The sequence below is a fragment of the Myotis davidii genome, unplaced genomic scaffold, assembly GCF_000327345.1.
Source record: "Myotis davidii unplaced genomic scaffold, ASM32734v1 scaffold174, whole genome shotgun sequence".
NCBI lineage: Eukaryota > Metazoa > Chordata > Mammalia > Chiroptera > Vespertilionidae > Myotis > Myotis davidii.
In genome coordinates, this window is record NW_006289087.1 from 6,245,866 (window position 1) to 6,264,775 (window position 18,910).

General features: G+C 49.9%; 2 protein-coding genes across 2 annotated transcripts in view; one reads left to right on the forward strand and one right to left on the reverse strand.

The window, feature by feature from the left end:
• Positions 1 to 17,765, forward strand: part of USH2A (Usher syndrome 2A (autosomal recessive, mild)) — a 442,266-nt gene extending 424,501 nt beyond the window's left edge. The window contains 8 exon segments of the mRNA XM_006761291.2: positions 1,404 to 1,642; positions 2,557 to 2,765; positions 3,815 to 3,991; positions 4,685 to 4,768; positions 7,142 to 7,386; positions 8,985 to 9,203; positions 10,892 to 10,999; positions 17,679 to 17,765. Coding sequence (XP_006761354.1) covers positions 1,404 to 1,642; positions 2,557 to 2,765; positions 3,815 to 3,991; positions 4,685 to 4,768; positions 7,142 to 7,386; positions 8,985 to 9,203; positions 10,892 to 10,981 — 1,263 coding nt within the window. The 3' untranslated portion in view covers positions 10,982 to 10,999; positions 17,679 to 17,765.
• Positions 11,760 to 18,910, reverse strand: part of KCTD3 (potassium channel tetramerization domain containing 3) — a 29,590-nt gene continuing 22,439 nt past the window's right edge. The window contains exons 13-17 of the mRNA XM_006761289.2: positions 17,739 to 17,894; positions 16,790 to 16,886; positions 15,197 to 15,381; positions 14,987 to 15,122; positions 11,760 to 13,766 (exon numbers count right to left, since the gene is read on the reverse strand). Coding sequence (XP_006761352.1) covers positions 13,208 to 13,766; positions 14,987 to 15,122; positions 15,197 to 15,381; positions 16,790 to 16,886; positions 17,739 to 17,894 — 1,133 coding nt within the window. The 3' untranslated portion in view covers positions 11,760 to 13,207. The remainder of the gene's footprint in view (positions 13,767 to 14,986; positions 15,123 to 15,196; positions 15,382 to 16,789; positions 16,887 to 17,738; positions 17,895 to 18,910) is intronic.

The following is an 18,910-nucleotide window of genomic DNA, read 5'->3' on the forward strand; positions in this document are numbered from 1 at the left end:
TTCCAATGAGAACTTAAAAAAACCACATGAGGTAAAAAAAAAAAAAAAAAATTGCTCCAAATAAGCAAAAAAGTTTATAATGTAGCAAGCATAATGGAGAAAAAGACTATGATATTTCATATACCCACCACCCTTAGAGAAAAAGATAGACTGTCAAACTCTTAAATATGTATGTAATATATAAAATATGCAATATGTAAACTATACAAATACTAGAGGCCAGGTGCACAACAATTTGTGCACTCGGGGGGGGTGGGGCGGGGAAGAGGGGCCCCTCATCCTGGCCTGTGCCCTCTCGCAGTCTGGGACCCCTCAGGGGATGTCTACCTGCTGGCTTAGGCCCGCTCCATGGGGGATTGGGCCTAAGCTGGCAGTCAGACATCCCTCTGGCAGCTCGGGAGCCCTCGGGGGATGTCCACTTGCCAGTGGGGAGCAGGCCTAAGCTGCAGTTGGACATCCTTAGCACTGCTGAGGAGGTGGGAGAGGCTCCCGCCACCACCGCTGTACTGGCAGCCATCAGTCTGGCTTGTGGCTGAGCAGAGCTCCCCCTGTGGGAGCGCACTGACCACCAGGGGGCAGCTCCTGCATTGATCATCTGCCCCCTGATGGTCAGTGTATGTCATAGTGACCAGTCATTCCCAGTCATTCTGCTGTTAGGGTCAATTTGCATATTACCCTTTTATTAAATAGGATATCAAGTATATATATTTCAAGCTCCTAAATACCCAACTCAATCATGGACTTGAGGCACTATTCAACCCAAAAATCACATGCAGATAACAATGGCAGAACATGGGCTTGGCAAATGTTGACTAGGAGTATAATTCAAATACAGATTTTGTTGGGTTTTTTAAAGGCACCAATTCCAAGGGTTGCAGAATTTGATCCATATTTTGTGTGTTTTGTGCCATTTTCTAATATCTTTCTGTGATAATAGACAATGTATGCCTGTGTTTTCTGTCCTGTTACCTCTAACTTCTATCTCGGAAATCATTATTTTGGGCCTGTTTCAGTCATGCCTGTCCAACGCGTTGGTAATTCCTGGGGGCAGGGGTGGGCAAACTTTTTGACTCGAGGGCCACATGGGTTCTTAAACTGGACTGGAGGGCCGGAACAAAAGCATGGATGGAGTGTTTGTGTGAACTAATATAAATTCAAAGTAAACATCATTACATAAAAGGGTACGGTCTTTTTTTTCAATAGGTTTATTCCTTTCAAATGGGCCAGATCCGGCCCGCGGGCCGTAGTTTGCCCACGGCTGCCTTGGATTGCAAGTACTAGCCACATCCACAGTGCACCTCCCAGGCTGCCTGGCGTGGAGCCCCAGTCATAGGAGGCGGGGTGCGGGATGCAGCTCTGTCACCGAGGTCTGGGCCCAGCCTCATCAGCTTCTCTGTCCGCAGCTGTCGGAAGGCCCGGCCGCCCAGCAGACCCTCCGCGGCCTGCAGCCCTTCACCACCTACTCCGTTGGCGTGGAGGCCTGCACCTGCTTCAACTGCTGCAGCAGGGGGCCCACGGCGGAGCTGAGGACGCGCCCTGCTCCGCCCGCCGGGGTGGCCTCCCCCCACATCCAGGCGCTGGCCTCCAGGACAGCCTCCGTCCTGTGGAGTCCCCCCCTCTTCCCCAATGGCATCATCCAAAGGTAATCGGCCAGCCAGAAGGACGAATCAGCCCAAATAAGGCCTGCTTGTCGACATACCCCGCTCCCCGCCAGCAGATGCTTCTAGCCAATGGGCCAGATTTGCTGGTTTCCGTGGTCATGTCCCCTGCAAAGCATTTCAGTCATAATTCAACTAAGGATCGAAAGGAGAGCCACAAACTTGTCTTTAAATAAGAGCGATGCTGCCTGGCCTGGGTTCGCACTCGCTGGAGGAATTTGCGCCTCCTCCCTCGTGGTTCTCAAGTGATCCCTTCTGTAGCTTCTGCTGGGACATCCAGTCCTGTGGTTAACTCAGAATTTCCTCAGTCTTACTTAAAACATTGAAATGAGCCATTGTTTGAAAGAACAGAGAAGTTATTTCACTCAAAACAGTCGGGAGGAAATGATCTTTTTCATTTTTCACGAAGGAGAGCCGTGTTCTCAGTCTCTTCTGAAAAGAGAGAAAGGTCTCACTGCCCAGGATGACCAGCCGCTGGGCGGACGGCAGGGTGTGTCCATGTGGGACTTCCCTCACCGCCCCTGCTGCTCACCCCCACCGGCTCAATAAAGTGGGTCCACCCCCAGCCAGCGTGGCTGGTGGTTGAGTGTGTGAGCCTGTGAACCAGGAGGTCATGGTTTGATTCCCGGTCAGGGCACATCCCGGGGTTGTGGGCTTGATCCCCAGTAGAGGGCGTGCAGGAGGCGGCTGATGAATGATTCTCTCTCCCTCTCCCTTGCTCTCTCTCTGAAATCAATTAAAACACACACAACAAAATAAAGTGGGTCTGAGCTTTTCCCCAGGAATGGCAATTTTCAACAGTTTGTAGTTCAAGGAAAACAAAACAGATCCAGTTTCACAGGAGAGTTACACGGATGCCATGCCCCGTTTCCTCCTGACGTGTTCGCCCTCCTTCCAGCTACGAGCTCCAGCTGCACAGGGCCTGCCTTCCGCACACAGAGGCTCCCTGCACCCCCAGCCAGACGGAGACGCAGTACAGGGGCCCGGGGCCCAGCGCCAGCCTGGGGGGGCTCCAGCCTTACACCACCTACAGGCTGCGCGTCCTGGCCCACAACCAGGCAGGCAGCGCGGCCTCCAAGTGGATCCGCTTCACCACCCAGAGAGAGCGTGAGTACCAGCGGCCGCCACCACAACCAGAGACAGTCAGAGGGCAGTGGGCGAGGTGCATCATGAGGGGCAGGGAAAACCCATTTTATGAAAGGTTTTTGCGTGGAGGCCCCGTTTCATGGGCTGCTACTGAGACGGCAGTGAAGGTGACTGTGCAAAACATCCCCTAGCCGGGTGGCTCAATGGCTAGAGCATCCGCCCGTGGACTGAAGGGTTCCTGGTTCAGTTCTGATGAAGGGCATGTACCTGGGTTCCAGGCTTGATTCTTGGCCCTGTCCAGGCACGTGTCTCTCTCACATCGATGTCTCTCTCTGTCTCTCCTCCTCCCTTTCCCTCTCTCTAAAAATAAATGAGAAAACATCCTCCAATGAGAATTAACAACAAAAAAGCGTGCCTCTTGCACTTAATAACACGGAGATTTTAATGGACCGCGTTCCTCAGTGACCAGCCGGGCCATGAATTATTACACTCGCATTGCTGTTGGCAAGGCTCTTTAACACTCCTAGAAAACAAACAAACAGTTCAAGAAAAAGCTTTAAAAATAAATGGTGCCAATTGGACATAGTTCACTATCTAAGCAGTTTGGTTGGGGTGTGTGTGTGTGTGTGTGTGTGTGTGTGCATTTCATATAGTCCTTGGGGCTTTGTAGCAATAAATATCGATTTGCTATGAAAATGGCTATCTACTGTAGTTAATAGTGTTAAGGATCCTTTGCCTGTTAAAAGAGGGGAAAAGCAACAAAAGATGAGCTGCAGGGCTATGTTGGTGAGCAGAACCGTTGTATGTTAATGGTTTTCTTTCATAAAACACTACTCTCCATTGATTTTTTGGGGGGGCGAAGCAGGTGCAGTTTTGCTGAGAAAGCATTGCACACACGTTCCCACTGGTGGTCTTCTCTCCTCCAGCGCCCGTTTTATTAAACACTGAGGATCATAGAAAGAACTCTGGCAATGCGAAAAGCAATTTATTGCTCATATATGTATATTTTTAAAGGTACACACACAGTCGGAGGTCATCATTTTGCTAACATCCAGATGTCTCTCCCACAGCCCCTCAGTACCAAGCCCCGTTCTCGGTGACCAGCAACTTGACAGTGGTGTGTGTCAGCTGGGCCGACTCCTTCCTCCTGCACGGCCCGCTGAAGGAGTTTGTGCTGACCGACGGGGGCCGGCGTGTGTACCGTGGCCTGGACACCACCCTCTACATACCGAGGACTGGGGACCGCAGTAAGTGCCGGGCTTTTATACCTCAGTGAGGAAGGCGCTCGGGTCCCGAGCGTCACGAGATGGTCACTCTGAACCGTGGCCAGCAGGGCCTCAACGGCCACTTCAACTTTCGGTCCCTTCATGAGAACTTACACCTGTAAGTTTTAAAGGAACAGGTACAGACCATATGCAGAACAAGACACACTCTGTGTACCAGCCTTTCTCCTCTGATAATTCTTTTTTAATGGTTATTGATTTCAGAGAGGAAGGGAGAGTGATATAGAGAGAGAAACATCAATGATGAGAGAAACACTGATGGGCTGCCTCCTGCACGCCCCCCCTACTGGGGATCAACCCCGCAACCCGACCATGTGCCCGGAGCAGGAATTGAACAGTGACCTCCTGGTCCGTAGATCGACGATCAATCACTGAGCCACATAGGCCAGACCGTGATAATTCTTTTACTTTGTTATATAAGCTCTAAACTTCCCTAGTTCTGTTACACACACACACACACACACACACACGCTGTTAGTGCACTAATTGTAGCTCCATAATTATACAGTTAGAAACAGGTTTGCGTATTGGGTGAAACCTCACCCATTCCCCTGGCATTCTGCTTTCGGACGTTTTCCTGCTGTGATGCATTGTTCTTCTAAGAGTGTGCCCCCTGCTTGTGGGTGTGGATGACCGAGTCCCTTACCTTCTGTCCAGCCTTCCTTCTCCAGGTCACGTGCACCACGGAGGAAGGAAGTGTGAAGACGCCTCTGATCCAGTACGACCCCTCCACGGGCCTCGGTAAGCCCTGCCTCGCGCCACGTCTAGGGCACCGCCTGCTCCTTTTCCTAAAGAAACATGCGGGTGTTTGCACACATGTGCTGATGTGTTAGCATAGGTGCTGGGAAGGAATTGTGTGAAGGGTCGAAGGAAATCTTCAAAAGTCCTCCTGGAACGGACGTGAGGCAAGGAGTTAGGTAGACTCTTCAGATGCCAGTCGTTGACTTGTAGGCAGAGATCAGCTCCCCTCTTACACAGACCCTGCAGGGAACGTATTTGGTGAAATTATTACAAATGAGAAGCTCGCCCAGACAGTGATCTGTAGAGAAAGTCACATTGAAGAGACCAGAGGAAGAGAAAAGGCTCCGGTGCCAATCCGTGCTGATCAGAGCGGCAGTGTTCCAGATCTGAAACTAAACCAGTGATTTGGGGAAATGTCTCTCTTGTATCCTCCGTGAAAGATGGCAATCAACCATCAATACCAAGTAATGTAGCCAAAGAGAGAGAATTGCAACATTTTGGAACATCTTTTATTTATTTTTATTTTTAAATGTATATTTTTATTGATTTCAGAGAGGAAGGGAGAGGGAGAGAGAGAAACATCAATGATGAGAGAGAATCATTGATCGGCTGCCTCCTGCACGCCCACTACTGGGGATCGAGCCCGCAACCCGGGCAGGTGCCCTTGACTGGAATTGAGCCCAGGACCCTTCAGTCCGCAGGCTCTCTATCCACTGAGTCAAACCAGGTAGGGCTGGACCTTCTTTTAAAGTGAGTTCTACCCACAGTCTTTGAATCTAACATCTGTGAAACTTGACAATTTCAAAGGGCATGTTAGAGAAGTGCCCAACCTTTTCCATTAGCACGGACTTGGACGGATACCCTATTCTACAGTCCTGTCAGTACCGTCATGTCAGATTTGCATACACACTGGTAGTTGGCTTTTCTCTTAATAAACATTCCTATTATTCTGAAACTCAGGTGACCATTCAGATTGTTATCAAGGGTGGTTTTAGTATGTAAAGTAATACAATTAGTTCATTTTCCCAGACGTTTCATGTCTGGATGCCCCATAAACTTCTGAGAGTACCTAACACAGTTCCCCACATAGTCTGTCTCCTTTCACAGAGCAGCAGTGCCTGGAGCCGACCTCAGCTGGTATATTCAGCAGCCCAGTGTCTAAAGTGGACATTCAGAGGCCTGAGGGACCCCAGAACTCACCCCGGGTGCTCCTCAGGCTCGTGCCTAAGATGAGAACTTGAACGTGGTTTTTCCGTTGGCCCCGTACATTTTTTTTTTTTAGCAGTGGTTCTCAAATTTAAGTGAAAATAAGAGTCACCTCATTGTGCTTGTCTGTTACATAGTTTCCCGGGCCCCTGGCACAGACTCGGAAGCGGAGGGCCCAGGTACCTGCTATATGTATATGTATATGTATATGTATATGTATATGTATATGTATATATTTTAAAAATTGATATCAGAGAGGAAGGAAGAGAAGGGGAGAGAGATAGAAACATCAATGATGAGAGAAAATCATGGATCGGCTGCCTCTTGCATGCCCCACACTGTGGATTGAGCCCACAACCTGGGCATGAGCCCTGACCAGAAATTGAACCCTGACCTCCTGGTTCATAGGTCAGTGCTCAACCACTGAGCCACACCAGCCGGGCTAGGCACCTGCTCTGTAAGTAAGCCCATCCCAGTGGACCAGGTCCCCACATTGAGCACAGCCCACGGATGGGTCGAGTGCCTCAAAATGAAAGGGGACTTTTAAAGAAAGGTTCCCCTGATGAGAAGAGGAACTCCGAGGACTGTGCAAAGTCACAGATAATTCCGAGATGTGTTGTCCGACCGGCGTGAACAGTCAGGTCTCGTTTTCATGATGCAGCCTGTTCGCTGCTGCCGTCCTCTTGCCTGGAGGCAGCCTCCCAGCAGGAAGGCCAGGCCGGCTCCCTTCCCTCCTGCGGCTCTGAGCTCTTTCCTTTCCCAGGCTTCCCTCCGGCAGGCTGCCCTGCATTCCCCGCGTCCTCTCAGGCAAGGGGTCCACTGGGCCCATCAGATCAGCTTCTGGGGCTGTGGCCCTGCGCCACGCAGACAGGCAGCTCGGCTCTCTGAGGGCACAGCCAAGGTGGCGGTTTTATTGTCATCAAACAACACACATTGGTTCCTAATTAGGGGACTTCTGACCTGCGCTGTGACCCCCTCTTCATCGTAGATGTGCAGGAGCAGAGCCCTGAGGCACAGGGACTCTCGTGGCCACGGAGCTGTCAGAAGTGGACTTCAGGTCACTGAGTCGCATCCCTTCAAACTCCCTCCCCATGTCCTGCCCAACACGGGGCAGGAGATGGCAGACCGGCCGCCCGGAATGACCGCCCCTCCTCTCCCGTCCTGCAGGCCTGGTGCTGGCCACGCCCGGAGGGAAGAAGGGGGCGGGGAGCAGAGGCACCGAGTTCTACGACGAGCTGTGGTTCATCGCGCTGATGGCCGTGCTGGGCCTCATCTTGCTGGCCATCTTCCTGTCCCTGATTCTGCAGAGGAAGATCCACAAGGAGCCCTTCATCCGGGAGAGGCCGCCCCTGGTTCCCGCGCCGAAGAGGACGTCCCCGCTCAGTGTCTACCCCCCGGGGGAGACCCACATGGTTTGTCCGAAGGCCACCCGCTTCCAGCACCAGACCGGAAGGCTCACCTTCTTAGAGGGACACGTTCCCGGGGCCTCGTAACCGGGACTGGGTGGTTGTTGTGTCTGACTGAGCGTGAGGGCTGGGAGCCGAACTCTAGGGCCGTGGTCAGCAAACTCATTAGTCAAAGAGCCAAATACCAACAGTACAATGATTGAAATTTCTTTTGAGAGCCAAATTTTTTAAACTTAAACTCTATAGGTAGGTACACTGTTATTAACTTAATTAGGGTACTCCTAAGGCTTAGGAAGAGCCACACGCAAGGGGCCAAAGAGCCACATGTGGCTCACGAGCCAGTTTGCCGACCACGGGTCTAGAGAATTCTTTTTGTTGTTGAATCCTCACCCGAGGATATTTTTCCCATTGATTTTTAGAGAGAGTGGAGGAGACAGAAACATAGATGTGAGAGACACACATTGATAGGTTGCCTCCACACAGGGATTAAGCCTGCACCCGAGGTACATGCCCCTGATTGTAATCGAACCCGGGACCCTTCAGTCCATGGGCCGGTGCTCTATCCACTGAGCCACACCGGCTAGGGCGAGTTTCAACACTAAAAGGTGGAAATGAGCGAATGGTAGCCTTGTCCGCCTCCCGGGTCTCCTTTCCCGGGACACAGCAGGGAGCAGGGGGGAGACCCTGAAGAGGCTGCCGTGCCCCAGGAGCAGGCGTGCTGGGGGCGGGGAGGGGCAGGCTCCCTGGGAGGCCGGAGCTGCGTGGCTGGCGCGGGATGCAGTGTGTGCAGGTGTGTGTCCTGGGGCATGCGCATCCCAGGGAGGCAGGGGGGTGTGAGTGTGCTCGGCTGTCACTGGAGAGACACTAAGGTTGTGCTGTGAAGTGCCGCCAGCGCTGACCCCACCTCCCGTCTGTCCCCAGTTTGACTCCGTGGCTGACGTCTCAGACGCATGCAGCAATGTCACCCTCAAGAGCTATACCATGCACTTCGAGGTAGCTCCCTCCGTGTGCTGCGTGGGTGCATGGCCCTGGGGTGGCGTGTTGACAGGAGGGGGAACTCGGACCCTGCCCATGTTTAAGGGCAGCTAGACCTGCCTTTCAGCGCGTTCTGGGGCCTCATCAGGTTCTAGGTCTTCGAGTGCCTTTGTGTTCCTGATATTAGTACCAGACCTGTTTTACTGCGGAGGCTGGAGCCTATAAGGGGAAAGATCCGGGATGAGAAGAAAGGGAGGGAGAAGTCCAATCCACCTTTTTTTTTTTTTTAATCCTCACCCGAAGATATTTTTTCATTGATTTTTTTGGGAGAGTGTAAAAGGGAGGGGAAGACAGAAACATCGATGTGAGTAAAACACATCAATTGGTTGCCTCCTGCAGGAGCCCCAACCAGGGCCCGGGCTGGGGAGGAGCCTGCAACTGAGGGACGTGCCCTTGACCAGAATCGAACCTGGGACCCTTCAGTCCGCAGGCTGACGCTCTATCCACAGAGCCACACCGGCCGGGGCCAAGCTGCACACTTTAAGTGCAGTACGAACGTGCTCCCTTAGCGGGGCCATGGGAAGGGGCTGCTCGGGGCGTTCCACTGATCACGGCAACTTCCTCTGCAGGGCTTGGCCGACACCAAGATCCCGCGGTCGGGGGCCCGCGTGAGCCTCAGGAGCAACCACAGCATCTCCGTCCTGCGGATCCCGAGCCAGAGCCGGCTCAGCCAGGCCTCCCAGGGCTCCCTGCACCGCAGCGTCAGCCAGCTGCTGGAGCTGCACGACAAGAAGGTCCTGGTGGACAACGCGCTGTGGGAGACCATCATGGGCCACGACAGCGGCCTGGTGAGTGCGTTCTCCCGGGGCCTTCGCTCAACCCCCGAGCGGGATGGCCTCCTGCCCCTGCTGGGGGCTGCCTCCCCCTCACCCGGCACAGGGCACCCTCTGGCCCTTCACCCAACAGCTCACTGGTGTCGCTGACTGTGGGACGAGCCGGGTAGAAAAGTCGTCTTGTTTTGTTAGCACACTGTACAGCTCAAAAAATACACTCATGAGTAAGTGAAGAGACACATGGTAGAAAGGACGGGAAACGTAATGGGCTCTGTTGTTTGCCATGAGCCCCCGGTGACTGGAATGAACAAATCCCCAGCTTGTACCGCCGGGCAGCTTCTTCCTTGTGCCGACTCCCTAGGTGTCTGCTGGCTGCTGGCGGACGGTCCTTGGGGACAGTAGGTAATAAACAGAGCCAGCTAAGGGCTTCGCTCGCACTCCCCTCCACGGCAGAATTCACCACCGGCATTTCTCCCACCCTCTGCTCCTGCTCTCCCCTGTCCTTCTCCCCAAGGTCTAACTTTTCCGTCACCCCAAGAGCTGCTGGCTTCCTTGAAGCCCTTCTTAACTAAGGGAGACTCTTAAAGCAAGTTCCCAGACTGCAGGTTCCAATCACAGTGACAAAACACACAGTGGGCTTATCGGGCATGCTGTGTGATAGCCATTTAAAAATATGTATTTTTTGATTTCAGAGAGGAAGGGGGAGAGAAACAGCCATGATGAGAATCATTGATTGGCTGCCACCTGCAAGCCACCCACTGGGGATCGAGCCCACAACCCTGGCGTGTGCCCTGACCAGGAATCAAACCGTGACCTCCTGGTTCATAGTTCGATGCTCAGCCAGAGCCACGTTGGCTGGGCATGTGATAGGCTGTGTGTGTGTGTGTGATAGGCTTTTTTAAATGGAGGATTTCCTTGAGGTTAGCAGGACTAAGTTCCACGGTTCCATCTCAGATCTAGTTTCTAAGTGGCAGGAATCACTGTTCCAGTCTCATGTCGGATGCACGATGGCGGCCGCAGGTGGCTCAGCGCAGCACAGGGAGGGCTCAGGTGCCGGTGTCCTCGCCCAAGGGCAGAGTCCTTTTTTCATGAACTGGGACCTGAGAAACATCCTGTGACTGCAGAGCCATTTTCCACTGTCCCACGAGGGGCCATTTGTGCCTGCTGTCCAGGGCTAGGAGCAGGCAGCATGCCCAGCAGTGCTGGGACTGCTCCGGAGATGCCAGTAGGTGGCGCATTAACTTTCCTTATGCGCCTGAACCTACTCAGTACACAAAGGCAGTGGGAGTGGGGAGCAGGGAGCCATAGAGCTTGTGTTCCGGCTCTTCCGCTTGCATTTTGAACTAAATCTCAAATGTGTGTGTGTGTGTACACGCACACACACACACACACACACACACACACACGTATAAAGGCTGCGTAAGTACTCCATTTTTAAAATGTTCTTACTTGCCCACCCCACTTTTATATATTGTCTCCACTTTGCTGACCAGAACACAGGCTTAGAAAGATGGTGTGGCACAATGCGCTCCTCCGTGACACATACATTGGCTTAGTGTGTAGCTCACCTGTGCGTGTGACCTGATGCTTCCCGTGAGTTTCAGGCAAGGAGGGCTCCGACCACACCTCAGGGGATTAGAACTGCGGCCGGGGGGCGGGCGCTGCGACAGCGAGCCTCACCTAACCAGACGGCTTCTTTCCAGTACCTGGACGAGGAGGACCTGATGAACGCCATCAAGGGCTTCAGCTCCGTGACCAAGGAGCACACCACCTTCACCGACACCCACCTGTAGGGCCGCCGCCTGCAAACTGTGAGTGAGCCTGGGCGTGGCTGCACGCCCCATTCCCGCGCCATCTCCCTGACACACCAGAGGCAGAGCCGCTGCTCGTTATCTGTCATCCTTTAAGGACATGAGGTCGGTCCCCCTAGCAGAGGTCGTTGTTCTGGTGTCTGAAACAAAGGGTGCTGAGCACACGAACTCTCTCATTGTGAGGAAGCTGAAAACTACACTTTCACCTGGCCCTGGCTGTGGCAGAGAGCCCACAGGTAAAACCATCAGTGGGCGCAGGGCAAGAGAAGTCAGTCTCAGGGCGAAGTGATTCCGAGAGCATGTCCCTGCGGGTCCCACGACCCTGTCAGGACAGCTATTCCAATGGTCACAGCCGCAGAACCAACCCCGACTTCAGCCCAGCGGGGTCATTCAGGGGCACACCCTGGGGAAGGGTTTGTACTCGGTTACACTGTTCAGAGACGTTCCCGACCTGCCCCAGCATCACAGTTACAAGGGTCTGTTCCCAGCGGCCTTTTACTCCTGCAAAAGGCTGTGTAAGTACTCAGCTTTTTACATTTTCTCACTTTCCCACCCAACTTTTATGTGACTGACGAGAAAGATGGGACAGGTAATTACAGCCCTTAGTAACACCCACCTTGTGCTTCCCTGGCAACGTCAGTTACTTTCATGCATATGAAGTGCTCCCTCTCGCCTCCCTTTTTTGTTATGGGAAGAAGACATGGACAAACGCATGTAGGTACACGTTAAACAGCTGTTCCTAAAACAACTGAAAACACAGTAGTCTTCATCCTTTTTATTTGACTTGATAAATAAATACAGGAGAACGGTTGTGAAACCACTGGCAATATGGTAAACTTTTAAAGCATTTATTCAATTTTACTCACTGATTTCCTGGAATGAGAATATATACATTTTTTACCAATAAATGCTTAATGCTTCACAATTACCCTATTTGCAGATACTTGAAAGTCATTCCAATCACATGGAAAAAAAATACAAAAAATTTTTTTATTCTTACAATTTAAAATATATTCAAAATAACATTTTTGCAGCAGCCCAAACCTTTGACAGAAATTTCAGAGCTGTAGTCTCCTGAGCATCTCTAGGCGCAAGCGGCGGGCCTTACACGCCATGCACATGGAGAGCCGCAAACCTCACATGTCAACTCTGGTCGCGCAATGTTAAAATCAGACTTGTTAGTGACGTCTCTGGGTCCGTAAATATTCCAGCGCATACGGAAGAAGGGGGATGGTTCTGTTTTGGATGTGTGGCAATTAACTGATTAACAAAGTAGCCACGTTCTGATTTAATAGTTTGGGTTATTAACACGGTGGCTCCTACTCGAGGCAGACTCGCACTTGGTAGTGTTCCTTTCTGGGCGCTCATAGCTTTGTCCTTATTCCATCTGTTCAAACACAGACAACTGCTACCACTTGAAAGAAAGTTGAAGTGGACTTTGGGCATTTACTATTGGTGATGCGTGCTAAGATTTAAGACCTACACTTACAAGTACCCTCAGCAACTCTGCCACCAGGGCAGCCTGGTGTTCAACATCAATAGTGTTTTGAATGACACGGTATTTCTCCACAAACATAGCACCTCATTAAGTATCAGGTAAACACTGTGCAATCACAATTAGGTTGAGAGACTAAGTTCCACGGAGAGAAGGTGTGTGATTTACGATAACCTTGCAAGGCAGGCCTCAGGCATAATCTACATGAGGAATGTGGTCGGTTGGTTCCCATATTCTCAGGGGTGCTCACCTATACGGTGCCATCTGGTTAGGGTGGGGTGGTTCCTACACGTATTTCTGAGCTCCCTGGACTAGCTTTACAAATGATCAATTGAACACGCTTGTAAACCTAAAAATAATCTTCAAAAAGGTCAAAAGAGCTCTAGTTTTTTTCTTTATCCATCTCATTCTGTGAAAAAGATATTAAGTGAAGTCCAACGTTTTTTGTCAAGTTTTGGTGTAGAAGCTAGTGTACTGGATCCAGTTGGACTTCCTCTACAGCAGGGGTGGGGAATGTCCGGCCCGCAGGCTGCACAAGGCCCTGCCTGGGCATGGGTGGCGAGGCCGTTACATGTCCGACCGCATGCAGCAGGCTCACGTTGAAGCTGGTAATTCATACAGCCTACGCGTAATGTCAGATGGCCAAAGGCCCTTGGCCGGAAAAGGTCCCCACCCCTGCTCTGAGTGAACAACACCCACCCTGCCGGGGGAGTTCACAGGCTGTACTCCTGCCCCGAGGAGTCGCTCTTCTTGTGCCGAGGGGACGGCGTGGTCTTGGTAGGAGAGGGGGACGCAGTCCCGGGCGAGTCGGTGCCTCCGTCGGAGGTGCTGGGCGAGGAGGCCAGGTGGGGCCCTTTCTTCCTGCCCAGGAGCCCTCCTCCGTCGAACCCGCCTCTCTTGTGGAGCTCCCCTTTGTCACCATCATCCTCGGGCGCCCTCTTCTTGGGTTCCGGGGCAGCGTCGGCCGCTCTGTGCGCTTCCGACCCACCATCGGACTCCCTCGCGCTTCTCGTTTCGGCTCCAGGAGCCTTGCTCTCGGGCCCAGCACAGTCCCCCGCCGCCCGCTTCACCTCCGCCTGGATGGGGCCCGAGGTGGCGTCTTCCGGCTCGGCGCGCTCCAGGTTTCTGTTCAGGTTGAGGGTCTGGAAGTCGCGGTAGCTGTGGAAGCTCTCAGTCCGCCGCGCCCGGGCCAGCAGCGGGCTCTCCCGGTACGGCCGCACGGAGCCATACGTGGCTGCCTCGTGGGTGGTCTCCTGGTGCTGCAGCTGGAGGCTGGAACGGGTTTAGAAATCACAGGTCAGGAATTAAACCACAGTATATGCACGTGACATAAATATGTAAAGACACTACGTTCTTGTTCTTATTTCTATCTGTAAAAATACATTTGAGTACTTTATGAAATTGCGTGTGTATAAACTACCCATGCAAATATCCCAGATGTAGTCAGTGAAGTGGGATTCTGTTTTCAATTACAGTGGCATAAAGTATGTATTAGTCCCAGGTGTACAACCGTGATCAGGCCTTCATGTAATGTACAATGTGATACCCCGTAAGTCTAGGACCCATCTGACACGGTAAGGTTATTACAGTATTGACTGTACAGTGGAACCTCGTTTCTCGAACAGTTCGCTTCTCACCCTGACAACCCTTCCCCGCTGACGCCTGTAGGATCAGCCTCGCCTCCCTCAGGTGATTAAGGAGAGAACACACAAATACACATTTTAGCAGTTTCCCTCGGCTAAACTCTCAGAATATTGTGCTGTAAATATTTGTGTTTTGCTTTCGTTGCTGCTTGTGTTTGTGTATAGATTACACAGCCAATTAGCCATGTACTATATAGATGAAAGGTTAAAACAGGAATCATTGGGGGGTCGAATGGATTATTTCTAATAGGAAGGAATGATTCACTTTTCCAACAGCCCCCAGCACAAATCAAGCTCGAGAAATGAGGTCCCACTGCATTCCCTACGCTGTACCTCACGCCCTCGTGACTGTTCCTGTAACCCCAGCTAAGTGTCTGGATGGAAAGCTGGAAAAAGCTGGAGAAAGGGCTTTAAAACCACGGTAGAACCAACGTAATTCAGTATCAGGCCTTCAGTTTAGATTTGGATTTTTAAAATACATTAACTAAAAAGATGTAATATGTCTTAAAAGTACACAATGCATGCAAATTCCGAATCGTCATGTTGTACACCAGTAACTACTGTAGTGCTTGCTGTATGTCAATTACACCTCAGGAGAACAAACTGCATAATGTCAAGATCAGGAACAAAAGTCACAGATGATGATCTTTCTGATTTCCTTTGAATGATTCTCGATCACAAAACAGGCACCCAAATGAGCAGAAATTCACAAAATAAGGTAAAGGGTAAAAATGTCTTCCAATGCAAAGAACCAGATGCATGCAGTGGAGACCTTGAGTGAGAAAAGTGTGACTGCGACGTGACTAAAAAGCGGCCTTTATGAACGCGTCCCCCGGAGCAGCCGCCCACCTGGAGCCGGCCTCGCGGAGCCGGCTGTGCTGCAGGGAGGCGGCCGGGCTGATGCTGGGCGTGGCGCAGCGGGAGGTGCTCAGGTCGCACTGGTCCAGCAGCTTCAGCAGCTCCTCCTCCGTGGGGCCGCCTGCATCTGAGGAAGCACAGGATTACACCGCTGCCTGCTGCTGCCTGCGCGCCCCGTACCCGGGTCCCCGCGACGCCTACCCTTGTCCTCGCTCTTGCTGACCATGTCCATGGCGGTGGTCAGGTCCCACATCTGAATGCTGCCGTTGGTGTGGCCGGTGAACAGGTAGCGCCGGGGCCGGGAGCCCATCCTGCTGGAGCCCTCGCACTCCCGCACGGTGAAGGCGGAGATGGTCGTGCAGTCCACGGCTTGGATCTCGCATATTCTGTAAGCGATGGCACACAGTCGTAAACCACGGGAAGGACAGCATTGCAGTTAAAGTAATTCCAAAATCTGAATTAGAGTCAGAGTTGAATACACCATATACACAAACAGATGTAAAGGGGTCAAGGCGAGTCACAGGAATCAAAGTTAAACTGTTTCTTTGAGTCTCATGGAAAGGTTCTTACAAAATAACGCAGTAAAAGCCATCGAAACCAGGCAAATAATTTAAGGCAATCTTGGAAGAGCCTTGGTAAGACATGAGCAGTTCTTTCAAAGGAGTTACAGACATTCACTAGGAAAGATGCTGCAAGTCATTGAAGATTTCTGTGTAAATTACAAACATCTGAAACCAGAGGCCTGCGAGCACCCTCCATCAGGACGATACTCTGACCTCTCGGAGCCGGAGCTGTCTGTAAGCAGAAGGCGTCGCATTAGCTGCTTAAGGGGCTGCTGTTCTATTTCTGCTTATTTTTATACATGTAGCTTTTCCTCTGGAATCGTAAAGTTAACAGGTATAAACTAACTGTAGTTGGTACAACACATTGCTACTGTGTGAGCTAAAGAGAGGAGGGAGGAGGTTAGACCTGAACAAGGAGATGAAATACTATGTTGTCAGAGGCTGTTAACAACAGCAGTTTTAATAAACATTTGGCAGCTTCTTCAAATATGCACAGAACACTGAGTGATTTATAACATTTCTCAAGGTAATAATTTCGTCTTTGCATGAACTTCGATAAAAAATTTATCATCTCAGATTTTTTTAAAATAGTAAGAAATTAGAAATAATATGCTGAAGGATAACCAAGAAATTATTAAAAGCAGAGTAACATTAATATGAGTATCCATAACTCTCTTAAGTACTAATAGGAATTTTGACATGCAAAAAGGTGTTATGTCTTTAAAGAAGAGAAATGTTATAGCTCAATGTGTCTGAGGCGATAACATTTTTAAAACAGCCAAATGGACAAGGAAGAGGAAACTAACGTGTACTCGGCATCTATGCTGGTTCGGGCGACACCGGGTAGGTCATGTTTTTTACTCATTTGATCCTATGCCGTCCTACAAGGTGGGGACCTTCTTTTATAAAGAAACCGGGGCTCAGAGAAACAAAGCAACTGAGGGTGAGTGTCAGCGGCTGGCGAGAGGAAGCGCCAGAACCCGCGTTCGGGTCAGCTGCCCGCCTCCCCTCCCGTTTGCTCTGCCAGCACTGGTCCTTCCTGACTGTCCAGCATCAGGAAATCTTACGTGAATCCTACAGAACAAGCACTCCATGTCCTGCCCTGGCTCCACGTTAAGCAGGGCCGGGCGGTGGGCAGACTCCTCGGCCGTGTGCGCCCGCAGGCTCATCAGCGATTCCACACGGTTGTCTGAGGAGGAGTCCTGAGCGGGCCCCGGCCCGGGAGCCTTACCTCTTCCCAGTGGAGGAGAGCCTGACGAACAGCTTGTTGGTGATGGGCACCACTTTCTGGATGAACACCTGCTGATCATCTCGCTCGCCAAAGGGCCCTTGATCAGACGATGCCAAAAGAAGTTCAAGTTTAAATGGTTTCATTGAACATTAATACTGGGGGGGAAAGGATTTTTCACGCCTGTCAATGTAGCCTTGCATTCCACATCAAACAGACAAAATGCAAGGACTTCAACTTGCATTAAAACATTTTTAAGAAATGCATGTTTCAAAACTGTTTTGCAGTGAGGCTGTTAAAGCTGAAGGCAGGAATAAGCTTAGGAGTGTCCATGGTCAGTGCCCGTGGGAACCCGGGAATGCATAAGCTCCACCTTTGTACTGACCTTTTTTTGGGGGGGAAGGGGGGGGAGCCAACATGCAAAATCTTAAAAATAAAGTGCAACCCCATTAAGTAGAATTTAATGAATCAGAAGCCTGTTGCACCCTGCAAAGTCTTCTTATCTAATTAAGGAAAAGATTCAATTCTTTTTACTTGGTTGTACTTGGCAAGGCAAATCATTGACTCATCCATTTTAGAAAGATTCTTCACATAAGTGTTTTCATAAAAAACTTAAATGTAGTATTTTAATAATTCTCTTACCCCGTCATACTCAATATCTAAAATAACAAAGTATTATTCACAAAAGTATATGATGTACACGATATAATTCACACATTACCTTATGTGAATCATACCTAAGGAGATGAACAATTACATCTTCATTAAAGAAATAAAGTGCTCCAATTCGCATAACCATCATGGCTTTTAATTATAAACAAAAATGGTTAGCTTTGGAGATATGTACTAAATCTGTTTTAAATGGATTTCTTAATTTCAATCTCACTTCCAGGTTTCTACTGCTGTTCACACTCTGCCCCGGCCACAGGATGGGAAAGCCGAACACGCTCACCGATGTCGTTCCCGGAGGAGTAGCTGCCGGGACTCTCCGTCTCCTCCAGAGACAGGATCTTGAACGAGGCGAGAGGAGTGGAGCCGGGCTGGGTAGAGATCATGCCTCTGAACCGCGTCACCGTCCACGTGCGGACGTGGTTGTTATCTGCACAGACTACGAGGCAGAAGAGGGAGGAGCTAGTAATACGGGTCTGTAAGAGCACCAGCAAACACAAACACACTCACTTTTCACTGTGCTCACCACTGAATAGATAGATCACAGCACATCTTTTCGAGTGGCAAATGGCATGTTTATCTTAAAATTACACTTAATTTGAGAGAGCTGAATATGATTTTCCTGCTGCACATGTAAGGTATGTAAGTACATCTATGGACCCTCATAAAAGTGGCCTATAGAGTAGAAAAGGGTAAAGAAAAGTATTTGTAAGAGAAAAGATAGTAAACAAGTTGCCTAGTTTGTTTTTTAAACCACAGAAACTTTCTCCTTATGTTACTCAGATATTAAACAACCTAGACCAGGAGCAACTGAAAACGTATCGTCACAAATGACATTTGTCAGAAGCTATTAGGAACCCACTGACAGTTACATGAGAAAAATTAAGATTCCCTATAAAGCTGAGAACTATTTTTATATCAAGTAAGAGTATGTATTTTAAAAATATACTCTAACTTCATTTAGTTTTTCATATAAATATTAAGTAGGCATATATTGAGATAATCCTAACAAGTAGCCTCTCTTTTTTTCCCCTTTGGTCTGAACACATAATGATACTTTTTGGCTTATATTTTTAAATTACTGTAAATTTTGTGGCATACCTTAATAAAAATGTATACTAATTTGACATGATTTCAGAAACTTATTACCAATAAGTTATGAACTCATCAGTAAATACTAGGAAAACATCTGAAATTAACGGTAGATATACAACAGTTTTTACTGGAAAAATGCCATAGTTGCACATTTTAAAACAAAACTTTAGAAAGGAATTTGATTTTTTCTAATTGCAATAGGAATAAAAAATGTACAAATGTTACTTAGGTAACAAAATTCTCAATTCTCAGAATACCAGCTTTCTGTTAAAAAGACATTTAGTTCTAGGCTGTTTATTCAGCTTCATGGGTAATAATATCCTGATTTCACTATTAACCCAAGGATTCAGAAAAACACCT